The sequence below is a fragment of the Sinocyclocheilus anshuiensis genome, unplaced genomic scaffold, assembly GCF_001515605.1.
Source record: "Sinocyclocheilus anshuiensis isolate Anshui unplaced genomic scaffold, SAMN03320099.WGS_v1.1 scaffold654, whole genome shotgun sequence".
NCBI lineage: Eukaryota > Metazoa > Chordata > Actinopteri > Cypriniformes > Cyprinidae > Sinocyclocheilus > Sinocyclocheilus anshuiensis.
In genome coordinates, this window is record NW_015544152.1 from 167,291 (window position 1) to 181,341 (window position 14,051).

The 14,051-nt window shown below is 38.3% G+C and overlaps 1 protein-coding gene across 1 annotated transcript in view; it reads left to right on the forward strand.

Moving 5' to 3' along the window:
• Nucleotides 1–2,014, forward strand: part of LOC107695208 (extracellular calcium-sensing receptor-like) — a 4,816-nt gene extending 2,802 nt beyond the window's left edge. The window contains exon 6 of the mRNA XM_016495026.1: nucleotides 1,101–2,014. Within this exon, the coding sequence (XP_016350512.1) occupies nucleotides 1,101–2,014 (914 nt within the window). The remainder of the gene's footprint in view (nucleotides 1–1,100) is intronic.
• Nucleotides 2,015–14,051: the final 12,037 nt, after the last annotated feature.

Below are 14,051 nucleotides of genomic sequence, written 5' to 3' on the forward strand. Positions count from 1 at the left end.
TATATATATAATTATTAATTATTTATATATATATATATATATTTTTTTAGCAGTTGCACATATGACATTATACAACCTGAACTTACATTGTCTTGTCATAAAAAGTCAAATTTTGTTACATTTTATATTGACCTTGACGCACAATCATGAGGGTCTGCAGGTGTGCTTTCTATTATATAACTTTCTTTCTTTCTTTCTTTCTTTCTTTCTTTCTTTCTTTTTGACCACATGACTTTAAGTTGTTGGACACATTTTTTTTTTCCAAATATTAATACGATTTGAAGCAGTATGTTAAAAAATAATTATAATAATGTTATTTTAATAGACTAGTATGTTTACACTTAATGAGTTTTTTTTTCTTTATTCTGATATCAGGAAAGTTGTCAGCCTGTTTTTTTTTTTTTTCATTCATGCCCCATACCAAAATGTATTGATTTTATGTTTTCTGAGGTGCACTTACAATGATTAGCAGCATGTTTGCATAAAAACAAACAAAAAAAAACTTTAGAAATTAATGGCTATTTTGTACACTGATTTAGTTCAAAACATAAACATATTTACCAGCCCATTTCATTAAATTAGTAATATTTGGTAAATAGTGTTATTTTTAGTCCAGTGATTCTGCTGTAGTAATTATTTTGTCTGTTTCTATAACGCTTCAGTAGGCGGGCTAAAGATACAATAATTAAGACATAGACATTGATCTATGTCTATGCAGTCACTCTTGTGCTGTTGTATTAATCTCTATTATGTAATACAAACATACATGTAGAAAACGTGATTTTGCCAGCATGGGTTCAATAAAAGCTGTTTTTTGGTAGTTTTGAGCTCTGAAACTTACATTATATTTTTATAGCACGGTAACCTCTTAAATTATATTTAGCAATTCATGAACCCTTTAATATTTTTTTATAATTTTAAAAACACACAAGTGGTTAAATTAAGTCACTGTATGTATGAATTGTATTTCATAAATATAGGATACAAATTAGCATAATGGCATTGACCCTATTTCTGGGTTTGTCTATTTAAAACAAAGTAGTCTGATAATCTGTATGATAACCTGTTTTATTCATGTTGTTGCTTTCTTCGTTTTGCAGATTCTTTAGATTGTTACAGATGCCTGCCTGAGTATTGGCCCAATAATGAGAAGGACAAGTGTCTTCCTAAACCAGTGGAGTTTCTCTCCTGGGATGAGATCCTTGGGATTATACTGGCTGCTTTCTCTGTTGCTGGCTCTTTAGTAGCTTTGAGCATAACTTTAGTGTTCTACAAAAACAGGGCCTCTCCAATAGTAAAAGCCAACAACTCAGAGCTGAGCTTCCTATTGCTCTTCTCATTGACTCTGTGTTTCCTCTGTTCACTTACTTTTATTGGTCGGCCCACTGAGTGGTCCTGTATGTTGCGTCACACAGCATTTGGGATCACTTTTGTCCTCTGTATCTCATGTGTTCTGGGCAAAACAATAGTAGTGTTAATGGCCTTCAAAGCAACACTTCCAGGAAGTTATGCTATGAAATGGTTTGGTCCTCCTCAACAGAGACTCAGTGTTTTTGTTTTCACTCTAATACAGATACTTATATGTGTGCTTTGGTTAACGATATCCCCACCATTTCCTTACAATAATATGCAACACTACAAGGAAAAGATTATTCTAGAATGCAGTTTAGGTTCAGGTTTTGGTTTCTGGGCTGTACTGGGTTATATTGGCCTCTTAGCTTTCCTTTGCTTTGTTTTAGCTTTTCTTGCCCGTAAGCTGCCTGATAATTTCAATGAGGCTAAGTTCATCACATTCAGTATGCTCATATTCTGTGCTGTATGGATCACATTTGTTCCAGCATATGTCAGCTCTCCAGGGAAATTTACTGTAGCCGTCGAGATATTTGCCATTTTAGCTTCAAGCTTTGGTCTTATTCTCTGTATTTTTGCTCCTAAGTGTTTTATTATTGTCTTTAGGCCAGGCCAGAATACCAAAAAACACTTATTGGGTAAAATACCAACAAAATCTCTCTAAAACACACAACTCTCATTGGATATCACATGATTTTACTGTGTCAAGTCTCACACCACTGAAATTCAAGCTTTACATGTTTGTGCTATATGCACAAATAAGTACAAATATTGTGAACATTTTGATATGTTTACTATTTAAAAATATGTATGCATTGATAGTCTTTTATAGTCACACTTATTCGCCCAATAGAAGATATATATTCAAGTGTTCATTCAGCATATCTTTAAGTTCAAGACTATAAAAATAAGAAAGTTTTTATTTAACATGGCTTTGTAATATATTAAAAAAACTTGTAATGTTGTACTAATTCAGTTTAATATTGTATTAAAATAACATGAAATATCAGATACATTTATTCAGAAATGAATCACACTGTCACAGTCGTGGACTTTTGTGTTATCCCTCTCACCAGTTTATGTTAATTATCTTGTTAGTCTCCAGTCTTATTTAAGCCGTGTGTTTCTCCCCAGTGTTTGTCCGATCTCGTCAGTGTATGGTTGTGTTTGTCATTCTGTGGATTTATTAAAGAATCTTTGAACTATCATCTTCTTCATCGTGCTTGTGGTTTACAACCTAGTTGTGACAGAAGACAGAAGGAGGGGCAACACATTGCTGAGAGGGAGGACAGTTTTTATTTTCCAAGACGGCCATAATCTGGAGGACTATATTGAGGAGTTTCTCATCACCTGCCACCGTGCCAGCTGCTAAAATGCTGCTTGATGGAGGGATTAGAGGGACCACTAGTGTGGTCTGGATGACGACATCCGCTTCGTCCTGCCCAGGGGAGATCCGCACTGCACCCTGAAAGATTACATCAGTTTTGCGCTGTGGGTGAATGAATCCACACTCACAGCAAATGAAGCAGATGTCGACTGTAACATCAGCATCCAGCCAGACCACGCAGACGTCTCGCAGCCAGACCCAGAGCCCAGCCCACCATCACCCTGCTCCGTGGAGCTTCAGCCAGAGCCCACCACAGACAGAGAGCCATGAGCCAGCCGCGACCGACGAGCCATCGCTAAGAGGAGCGACAGAGCTGAGGTTCGCCCTGGAGCCAGAGCCTCATTCTACGTCTTACCAGGTGTGTGAGCTGGCAGCAAAACCCGCCACAGAGGATTACACCGGGAGGGGGGCGATCTGTCACAGTCATGGACTTTTGTGTTTCCTTTTTGTTTTTTTCTCCTGCCTGAGTTCAAAGGAAACCTAGTTTTCCCTCGTGTCTGATTAGTTATCGCTCTCACCTGTTTGTTAATTATCTCGTTAGTCCCCAGTCTTATTTAAACCATCTGATTCTCCCCAGTGTTTGTCCGATCTCGTCGGTGTATGGTTGTGTTTGTTGGTTTGCCACTCTGTGGATTTATTAAAGACTCTTTGACCTATCATCTTCTTCATTGTGCGTGTGGTTTACAACTTAGTTGTGATGCACTATTTTTATCCAGTTAAGTGATACAAATATGGCATACATATTTCACTTAGAAATATATAATATTGTCATGTAAAAATGCACAGACAGACAGAAAAATACAATGTCCTAGAAGTTGGAAAAATTATTGATTAATTAATTGAAAAGACATAAAAAGACACTTATTTATCTTAAAACAATATCTCTTGGCAGCAACATATCACATTTTCAGAAATTAATTAGTGACATGACATGTGACCTTAACTAAGGCAATTAATAAAGCTGGTGTTTTTGAACTTTATGAGTTTCTACAATACTCAATTGTGATTGGTCGGTTGTGACATTCGGAGGTATGTTATAGAGTTGTGCAGGGATGACATCAGAACCCAGAAGACTAATTTTCCTATGTAGTTTTGTAGTGGGGGTTTTAAATATATGAGTAAAATAAAGTCTGTGGTAAACATAACTTGTTTTGTTTTTTTTCCTACAAAAATTTTACGTGCTCACACCCCAAACTGTCTTAGCTAGTTACTTAATAGAAACATACATTTTCAAAAATAAACATAACTGCTTTAAAAAATTGTGTTTTCAGTATGGGTGTGTGCAGTTTACGTTGTAGAACAAAATGCCAAAGTATTGCCAAGTTTACATTTACATTTACATTTAGTAATTTAGCAGACACTTTTATCCAAAGCAACTTACAAATGAGGACAATAGAAGCAATCAAAATCAACAAAAGGGCAATGATATGCAAGTCTATAATAAGTCTCAGTTAGCTTAACGCAGTACACGTAGCAAGGTGTTTTTTTTTTTTTATTATATAATAAATAAAAAGAAAACAGATAGAATAGAGCAAGCTAGTGTAAGAGGCCTTTTTGCTTTTGTTAACTGAATAATAAATAAAAAGAAAACAAACAGAATGCAAAAAGATTAGAAAAGCTAGTGCTAGTTTTTTTTTTTTAAGAATAGAATTAGAATAGAGAGTGCTAGGGTTAGAGGGTCAAATAAAGATGGAAGAGATGTGTTTTTAGCCGATACTTGAAGATGGCTAAGGACTCAGCTGCTCGGATTGAGTTGGGCAGGTCATTCCACCAGGAGGGAACATTTAATTTAAAAGTCAGTGAAAGTGATTTTGTGCCTCTTAGGGATGGCACAATAAAGTGACGTTCACTTGCAGAACACAAGCTTCTAGAGGGCATATAAGTCTGAAGTAATGAATTTAGGTATAGGGGTGCAGAGCCAGTGGTGGTTTTGTAGGCAAATATTAATGCCTTGAATTTTATGCGAGCAGCAATTGGTAGCCAGTGCAAATTGATAAGAGGTGTGACGTTATAAAGTTATGTTTACCATTGGCTTTATTTTACTCATAAATTGAAAAACTCCATAGGAAAATCTGACATAGTGACACTATAAGTATATGGCAACTCTTTTCACTCTGCTGCATTATTTCCCTCCTTATTTTCATATTTCCGTTGTATTCCGCTGTAACTAAACTGTAAAAAATTACCGTTAATTTAACCGTAAAAGACTGTAAAAATGCTACAGTAAAAACCCGTTAAATGGTTAGCGGTAAGTTCCCCTACTATATACGGTGAAAAACTGCATTGGACATTACATGTAATTTTACGGTAGTATACCGTTTTTGGAAGTGGAAAAAGAACATATAATTTACAGTGAATAGCCGTAAATTAACATTCCCAGAATTCCCTGCATTATATTTCAAATTTGATGTATTTTGTTTGTTTGTTTGTTTTTTGTTGTTGTTTAAATAACTATGTTTCTTGTTAGTTTTTTCTTATCAGTTTTGTACATTAGGGTTGTATGTTACATCTAATGTTGTTAAATTAATGTTTATTGCATTATGTCAGTTTCATGTGTGTTACCCTGATTGTGTTTAATGTTTGTGTGAATGACACTGGTCTCGTCTATGTTACGTGTGTTATAAGCCTTCCCTCTGTCTGGATTTACTGTACCTTCTGTGGATGTATTAAAGCCTATTTACCTTCATCATCATCTTTGTGTGTGTTTAACTACACAGTATCCGTGACAGCAGTTAGCCATGTGATAAGTGGGACAATGTACATCCAGCTGGTTATAGCAGAATAAACCCATTAATTTATTCTGCGATAGCAACTGTTTGGATGTACCATATCCATTATTTTTGCATAGTCCTGCTAGGAGCTGCATGATTAATTGTTAAAAGATTGCGATATCAATTCTAAATGTAAATCAATAAATGTCAAACACCCACATTGTTAGCTTCTGGTCTTCAGAAAGCATTCTGTGTGTGTGAAGTTGTCTATCTTTGGTGTTTTGTTTATGAGAGTGAAAGTAAAAGAAGTGAATGAATATGGCGAGCCATCGGCAGTTCAAAAAGTGTGTGTCCTTTGCCCTAGACATCTTACGAACAAGGACACTTATGATTTGTGTGTTGACTGCCTCTCGAGGAAACTGCATGTGTGCACTGTGAGTTGCTGTGTCCATGCTGTGTCCAAACATGTGTCCATATTTGATGAGGAAACTTGCCAGGCTAAGCACTTCCTGAAAATCCAAGCACAGACACGTTGGGGCCTGCATTTCTTTCTCGATCTCCATACCAATGTATCGAGATTGTGGAAAAACTGTCTCTTTCTGCCTATTGAGCCCACAGTTCATAACTACTGTTCCATCTTGGGTGTGAACAAGAACAGTTATGGGATGATGCTGCGGGTTGAAGAGACACTTGACATCTCTCATCTGACATTGTGTCACCCCTAAAGGACCCAATGCTGCCCACAAAGCCCTGCCAAACTGCATCTACAATTGTGGGCAATTACTGTATGCAGGCATAGCAGGCTGACCTGCTAAAAGACCTGGCTGAAGGCGAGGGGGTCGGGTCTGACAATATTAAAAAGCTCCATTGTGCCACAGACCCGGCTCTCCAGGTCACCAAGGAGACGGCCCAGGCCATCGGTCCATGGCACCACTGACGGCAACGGACAGGCACCAATGTTTGGACCTCTTGTGATAAAGCTTTCCTCTTTGATACCCTGCTGTTGCCTTCTGGCTTCTTCAGCATCGCTATTAGTTTGGTCGTTGAGAGGTTTCAGGAGGAGAAACGTCAATCAGCAGCATTTTAGAGATTCTTCCCTTGCTGATTCAGGTCTCATGGAGCTGCTGCCAGGGAGCAGCCCCAGCCATCAGTCAGTAGCTCTACATACAGGCTGATGAAGAGGAGAAAATAGATATGCGGAGTGTTATTCTCTCTAAGAAAGCTTAGTTAAAGAGGTCCTGACACCAGGCACAGGCCTCTGAGAGCGGTCCCTTCCTGGGGGAAGTGGTTGGAATTTGCTCCTCTGCGGACCACATTGGAACACATTTTCGGAACACATGGGTTTCAAGCAAACACTAATCGCAGTATCCGCCCAAAGTCATTGTGGCCCTGCAGAGTTTGATCCCTCAGACGAGGCCTGTAGAGACATTTGTTTGGGATTCCCCTGCCAGTCAGCCACTTCAGGGCAACAATCCCAGTATTTGCAAAGCACCCGAAGTCAGTCTTGAGAGCCTCTCCACCTTAGTAGATTACGTAGAAGCATGGCAACTTTGAACCAAAGTATTTCAGTGGGTATGGTGGAAAGAGGCTACAGAATCCAGTTCACCCAAATTCAACGGGGTGGTTTTGACAGAAATCATCCCGAGAAAGGTTGGGTGATGGAACAGAAAGTACAGTCCCTCTTATCGAAGGAGGCCAATGAATGTGTTCTTCCTTTCCGAGAGGTAGTCCAGGTTCTACAGTGGTACTTCATAATTCTGAAGAAGGATGTGGATTGGGGGTTGCATCCTTTGATCATTGGCATCTGAAACGGTCTCTGAGGAGATTTAGGTTCAAGATGCTAACAATCCCTTTAATCATGAGTCAAATCAAGTCCAAGGACTGGTTTGTAATAATAGATGAACATATGTATACTTTCACATATCCATCCTTCCTCAACACTGCTGGTTCCTGAGGTTCGCTTTGGGAGGTGAAACGTACCGATGTCAGGTTCTGTCCCCTCTCACCTTTATGAAATGCATGGATGCAGTACTAGCTCATTTGAGACTAGGGTATTCATGTTCTCAATTACATAGACAACTGGTTGATTTTAGTCAAGTCACAAGAGGTGGTAGTTCGGCATCGAGATGTCATCTTTGGCCACATAAGTTGCTTGGGGTTGAGGCTCAATACCAAGAAGAGCGTGTTGTCTCCCCTGCAGAATACTTTGTTTTTTGGGGATGGTGTGGGACTCGACTATAACGTGGACACAATTGTCTCCTGCTCGTATCATGTCCATCCTGGTGACAGTGTCCGGGATCAAGCTAGGCTAGGCCATCACTGTGAAACACTTTCAGAGGATGTTTGGACTCATGGCAGCTGTGTCCAACATGATAACTTTTGGATTGCTGTACATGAGATCCCCTGCAGTGGTGACTCAGGACCCGAGGGGAAACCCATTCAGTATGACCAGGGTTAGGTGCTGATGTCTTCGTTCCCTGGCCATATGGAAGAAACTGTGGTTTCTGTCCCAAAGTCCTGTGTTGGGGGACGAAATGTCATCACAAAACAGTGGTGACTGATGCATCCCTCACAGGCTGGGGAGTGGTCATGGATGGCTGCTTCACATGGGGCATGTGGAGAGAAAATCATCTCTTGTGGCACATAAACTGCCTAGAGATAATAGCTGTGCTTCTTGCCCTGAGGCACTTCCTCCCAGACCTCAGGGGCCACCATATTCTAGTACAAACAAACTACATGTTGGTGGTCTTCAATATATATCACCAGGGGGTTCTAAGTCACACCGTCTGTGCAGACCGGCTCATCAGGTCCTCATATGTTCCCATTGGGGCTGGATCCCATGGTACAGGTGTGGCCGAGGCTGCGCCTGTATGCCTTTTCCCTGATTACTGTGCTCCCGGGAGTTCTAGAGAGGGTCCGTAGGGATGGGGTCAGTCTACTCTTGGTAGCACTATTATGGATGGCCCGAGTTTGGTTCTCAGACCTCATAGCACTCCTAGTGGGCCCTCTATGGGAGATTCCAGTGAGGAGGGACCTTCTCTCACAAGTCGGGGGCATGATACACTACCCTCGGGGCACAGCTGTGAAAAGCAATGGGTCTGGCCCCTGAGGGGATCAGCTCCTAAACTCTGGTCTCTTGGCTGAGGTCGTAGAGACCATTTTAAACTCCCTTTAAGCTCCCACCATGAGGGAATCAAATGGAGGATTTTCAGCTCCTGGTGCAGAGAACTTTAGCTGGCAGTTAACTGCCAAGTGGCTTCAGTGCTAGAGTTCCTCCTGGAGTTCATATGGAGTTGTGCCTGGACAAGCTTCACACCAGGGCAGACATTAATCATGTGGTCACAGTGGGTATTTCATTCCCCAAAGTGTTGTCATTGATGCTTCCCTTTGCCTTAATCCTATTAGAAGCTAACAATGTTTGGTGATGACTTACATTTGTAGCATCTGCGTATACCCCCACATTTCGTCACGCCGCAACACCAAACAAGATTGACTAGTTTCACACATGCTTTACACGCTGTCACAATGAAGGCTTCCCCAAAGTGTCATCAATGACTTCGTTTACATGGACATCAGTAATCTAATTATTGACCTTATTCTGAATAAGACAATATTATGATTAAGGTGTTTACATGAGTTGCTTTATGAATATTCCTTTCATGTTCCCGTTTTACATGTTATAGTACATAGATCGATTATAATGGCATGTCTTTACGACACCAAGCAACACCATCCGACATCCCCTTCAGAATTTCACATATAAACGTATAGTTTGTGTTCGTTGTGATGCCATATACAGTTTTGGGTGTTTCATTTTTAATTTGCTGAAAGCTTCAAGTGCCATTAATTATTTGTCATGCTATACGTGCAAACAGATGACGGCGGTGTTGAAGCCATGCTCTTTTGTTTGCCGTCAAACGGTTGACCACTGCCGTGTGTGTATCCTGTTGCAAAATGTGGCGAAAAGTCCTACTCGACGGTAATAGTGTGATTAAGGTGTATACATGTCTATACTACACTTCAATAATGTGACTAAAATAGGAATACTCCACGTCTTAATTCGATTTCGGTTTACTTCGAATATGACTTTAGCTGGATTAAGGTAATCAAAAATCTCTGTTTACATGGTAGATTCTTAATCAGAGTATTGTCTTAATCGTTTTAAAAATGGGATTATTGTTGTCCATGTAAACATACTCATTGACGCGGCATCTCTTCCCCTTTTCCCTCTTACGGCATCAGTAATAGCAGATTATTAGAAAGTGAAAATTTACTTTTTTTTTTTTAAATTAAGAATACTTGAGCAGACATACAGAGCTAGGGGCGGACTGGCCATCTGGACTTTCTGGAGAAATCCAGAATGGCCTGGCTGCACTGTAAAAAAAAATAACACTGTAAAATATATGGTGACAACGCGTAACACTTTACAGAATGCTTTTTGGAAACTGTAAATTTTACAGTTGAGAATTGTTTGTTGCTTACAGTGCATTACTCTTAAATAAAACAGATATAATGTAAACCTGTTTACAGTAATTTACTTTAAAAATAGCAGCTGTAAATGTAAACTTGTTTTACAGTAAACTACTTTAACAAATAACAAATATACTTTAAACCTATGTACAGTCTATATCCGTAATTAATACAATACAACTGTATGAAATATTATAGTATTTTATTGTAAAGTTCAATTTTACAGAAAATTACTGGCAGCTGTGGTTGCCAGAATTTCACAGCAAAAAATACAGTACAACACAAGGCATTACAGTTAGTTGCCATAGATTTTAAATTCAACAGTCAGTCAGGTTATCGTAAATTTCTAAATGAACTATTAAATACCACCCACTGTAAATCAAGGCACAGACTTTAATAGACTTTAAAGAAACTTTTTTTTTACATACAGACACTGTTATAATAGTTTGAGCTGATACAATAACTTGTCCAGTATACTCACAAAGATGTGTTGATCTTGGAAAAAGTGCATGTGTACATAATAAATTAAGGATAACCAATGGTGGAATAAACATCAATCAGAGCCACTTGCTCTGGTTGAACAATAGTAATAAGTCCACTCTTGACTGAAGACATGGGACTGAGTCGGTTCAAGAAACTGGAAACGTTAAGCTTGCATTGTCACGAGTACTACCTGAAGACTCACATGTAGTCACTGTGGACCAGCATGATCTCTCTGCAGGAAACAGACACAAAGACAAGTTAGATTGATACAGTCCATGAGCATTATGCCTACAAAGAGATAAGTCTTCTTTTGTTAAACTGAATTTCAATGAACTACACAAAAGCAAGCAACACTCTGGCCACTCTGACAATCAATAGAGTATCAGGGCAAAAGATTGAAAGACACATCTCAGCACCTAGCTAATCACAAGCATTTGTTTCACATCTGTCAGCTTGCAGCCTAAATACACAGTTGCCTCCACTCAAGCAATCCGACAATCATATTTGTTACAAATCATCAGATGAGACCAGTTGCTAGCCAAATTCATAAAGGTGGTGAAAATTTACTGAACTATACAACTACTTACCAATAATTATCCTTGAGACTGGTTTCTGAATTACTGGCTCCAGACTTTACTCAGAGTCTCTTTCAGACAGGTAACAATAAAAACTGGAATTTTGAGCAGGTGGTGTCATTGTTTCTTCTTGAAGAATCACAAATTGCCAACAGATTGTGCTTTTACATGATCCTCTCTGCAAGCAAAATAATAAAAAAAAATAATAAATTATAACAGTAATAATTAGAGATGCACCAACTGACCGGTTAGGGACCGGAATCAGACAATTTTCAGCGTGGACTCGGTCAACCTCGGACTGGACCGATGATCGGCCAGTCAGTCTCACGTTGCTCCCTTGATTTACTAAATAATGCACACAATGTTTCCTCATGATAAACAGTTTTACATCACCCACTGTTGTAAACACGCAACTGCGTGCTTGACCCGCAACAGCAACATGAGACTGAGCAAATATAATCTGGAAGATATGAAAAGATTGTGATTGCAATGAAAGATTGAAAATTGTAGTACTGCAATTTTATCCATATCAATGACAATAGAGTTACAATAGATGAGCAAGTGACCAACAGGTAACATGTATGACCTGACAATTATTGATGCAGGGCAGTTTCAGTTTAAATCTTATAAATCAAGTGTACTCAATGAAGCTCGGTGCTGATAAAGCTTATAAAAAAATGAGTGACTTGGCCATTCCCCAAGTTGGCAGCACTGAATTTTACAGCCATGCCATGTTAAGGAAAGGGTTTTATGTAAATAAATGATTTAGTAGTACTTAACATTCTTTATAAGGAAGTTATTAATGTATGCTGAATAGTACAATTTACCGCTGTTTATACTCTAATCCAAAAGGAGACTCGCAGGAAAAAGAGATTGATGAGGGACCATGTCACGTACAACCTCTTGTAGACATAAGAAAGAGGAGATAAAAGAAAATACATTATCCTAAATAATACAAATTTGTTTCAAGCATGTCTTTCAATCTTCTAAATCAGGGCTTGAATTTCGGCGTGGGATTGCGGGGATTGCGCATAATTCTACTGATTCCCGCAGTTTCCAAGCTTGTAACGCGGGAAATTCCCGCAAATATTTCAACGTGAAAGACGCTCGCGACAGATGACAGAATGTATCATTTGCACATGCTTTTGAGTCTTACAATTTTAAACATTCAAGTGCTCAATTCAGTACTCTGTGACTGTGAGACCCTTTCTGTGAGCCGCACACCCAAAGCGCGCGCACATAGAGACGTATCTGAGAGCGCACGCCTTATTGCGCGTAAACGGCCAAATACATACAAAAATATGTCAAAGTGCCTGTCTTGATGAGTATTCATGTAAACAGTCGATTTATACTAAACATTGTCGGTATACAGGCTATTAAGTTCATGTAATCAGTTGGGAAACGAAACTTATGTGTAACAGTTTGATACGTGCATGAGGTCTTAAAGAGACAGCAACCTAAATAAACCTGCTGCTTTCTGTCATTAATGTTTATTTATACATTGAAGACTAACCAGTGTTATTTTAAAGTTAATAGATTATTCTGTTTCTGTGGTATTTCTGTACCTGAATATTACTGTTAAACCTACCTGAAAAACTTAAAGCACAGTTAATTTTAGTTGTATCTTGTTATTGTATTTGTTTGTGCCATTGCTTGTCATTAATCTATTCTTATTTTATTACTGACTGTTTACTTGTCTTTTTTAGTTAAAATAAATTAAATTCAGAGTTTGAAAGTTTTTTTAAGTAGGCCTATCTTCCTCACAATATAAATATGAATCAACAACATTATAAATTGTAAAACACAAATACACTGGGTGACGAAACATATGAGTTGGATGATTGTAGTTTAAAAATATGTCTAAAAAAATACCCTAACTCCCCCCTCAAATTAAAAAAATGCCCCCCATAAGAGCCACCTAAAGGGGGAATTCCCCACCCCCCGCCATTTTCCACAACGAAATTCAGGCCCTGTAAATGCACAGTTTGTAAATTACGTGTAATAAATACATGGCTATATTCAGTGAAAAACAAACAGATTTGCCTCACAAATGGCTCACCTAATAGCACAGCGACCAAAGTTTGATTCCACGCAAGGCCTCGTGCTGCAATCCTGGTCTTTTTCCACTGTGTTTCCTGTTGATCCCTACTGCTGCTGTTCAGCAAAGCAGATATGGCAAAAATACATATTTAAAAGTAAAATAATAATAATAAATAAATAAAATAAACTGTTGAAATAGATTATAATCTTACCACTTTCTTTGGTGTCACAAAGGTCCAAGCAAGTTGTTTCCTCCAAGTCAACAACCACTCATGAGTTTCAAAGCAATGCCTACAACGTGACAGAAGTGAAAGTCAACTTTTACATTTGTTATGACAAGATAACTTACACAACAGACGTGTATTCAGCTAGTTCTGTATAAAGACAACTTACTTTTAACATAAAGGATTTGATAGTGTTCAGTTTACTTACTTTAAAGTAGTTTCTTAGATTTTAGCAATTCCACCAGCCATGTATCTAATCTGAAGGGTCACAAAAATCACTAAAAAGGTCCAGAAAATGTTTTCCAGAAGTTTAATTAACCTCAGCATGTGGACAGCCAAACACTCTGAACTCCCTACTAGTATCAGACTCCACAAATTTTCAAATAACAAACTTATTAAAAGCCAAAATTAAACACTTATTACATTATATGCAGGTAGTTTAATCAAAAATCTGAAATATGCAAGTAAAGTTGGTCTTTCCCTCAATTTTGTTTCGACCAAACTGAAAAAACGCAGCCTCTAAGAAAAATTAACAAAATATTATGTTACATTGGCCTCAAGTAATCATTAGACATTAGTAACTTTTACCTAAATGTGGAATAATCCAGTTTGTCAATTTAACAGAACCAAAAACAATGCTTATTAAAATAAGCAATTTGGTTAACATTAAACCAAAACCTCAAAGAATACTTTTTCTGTTAGTGGTTAACAGAACAGTATGTATAGTAAAGTGGATACTGTTCCATACAACTAGTGCTGTTTAAGTGTTATGTACTAACACTTTAAACGGATGTTAACTGAAGGTCCATAT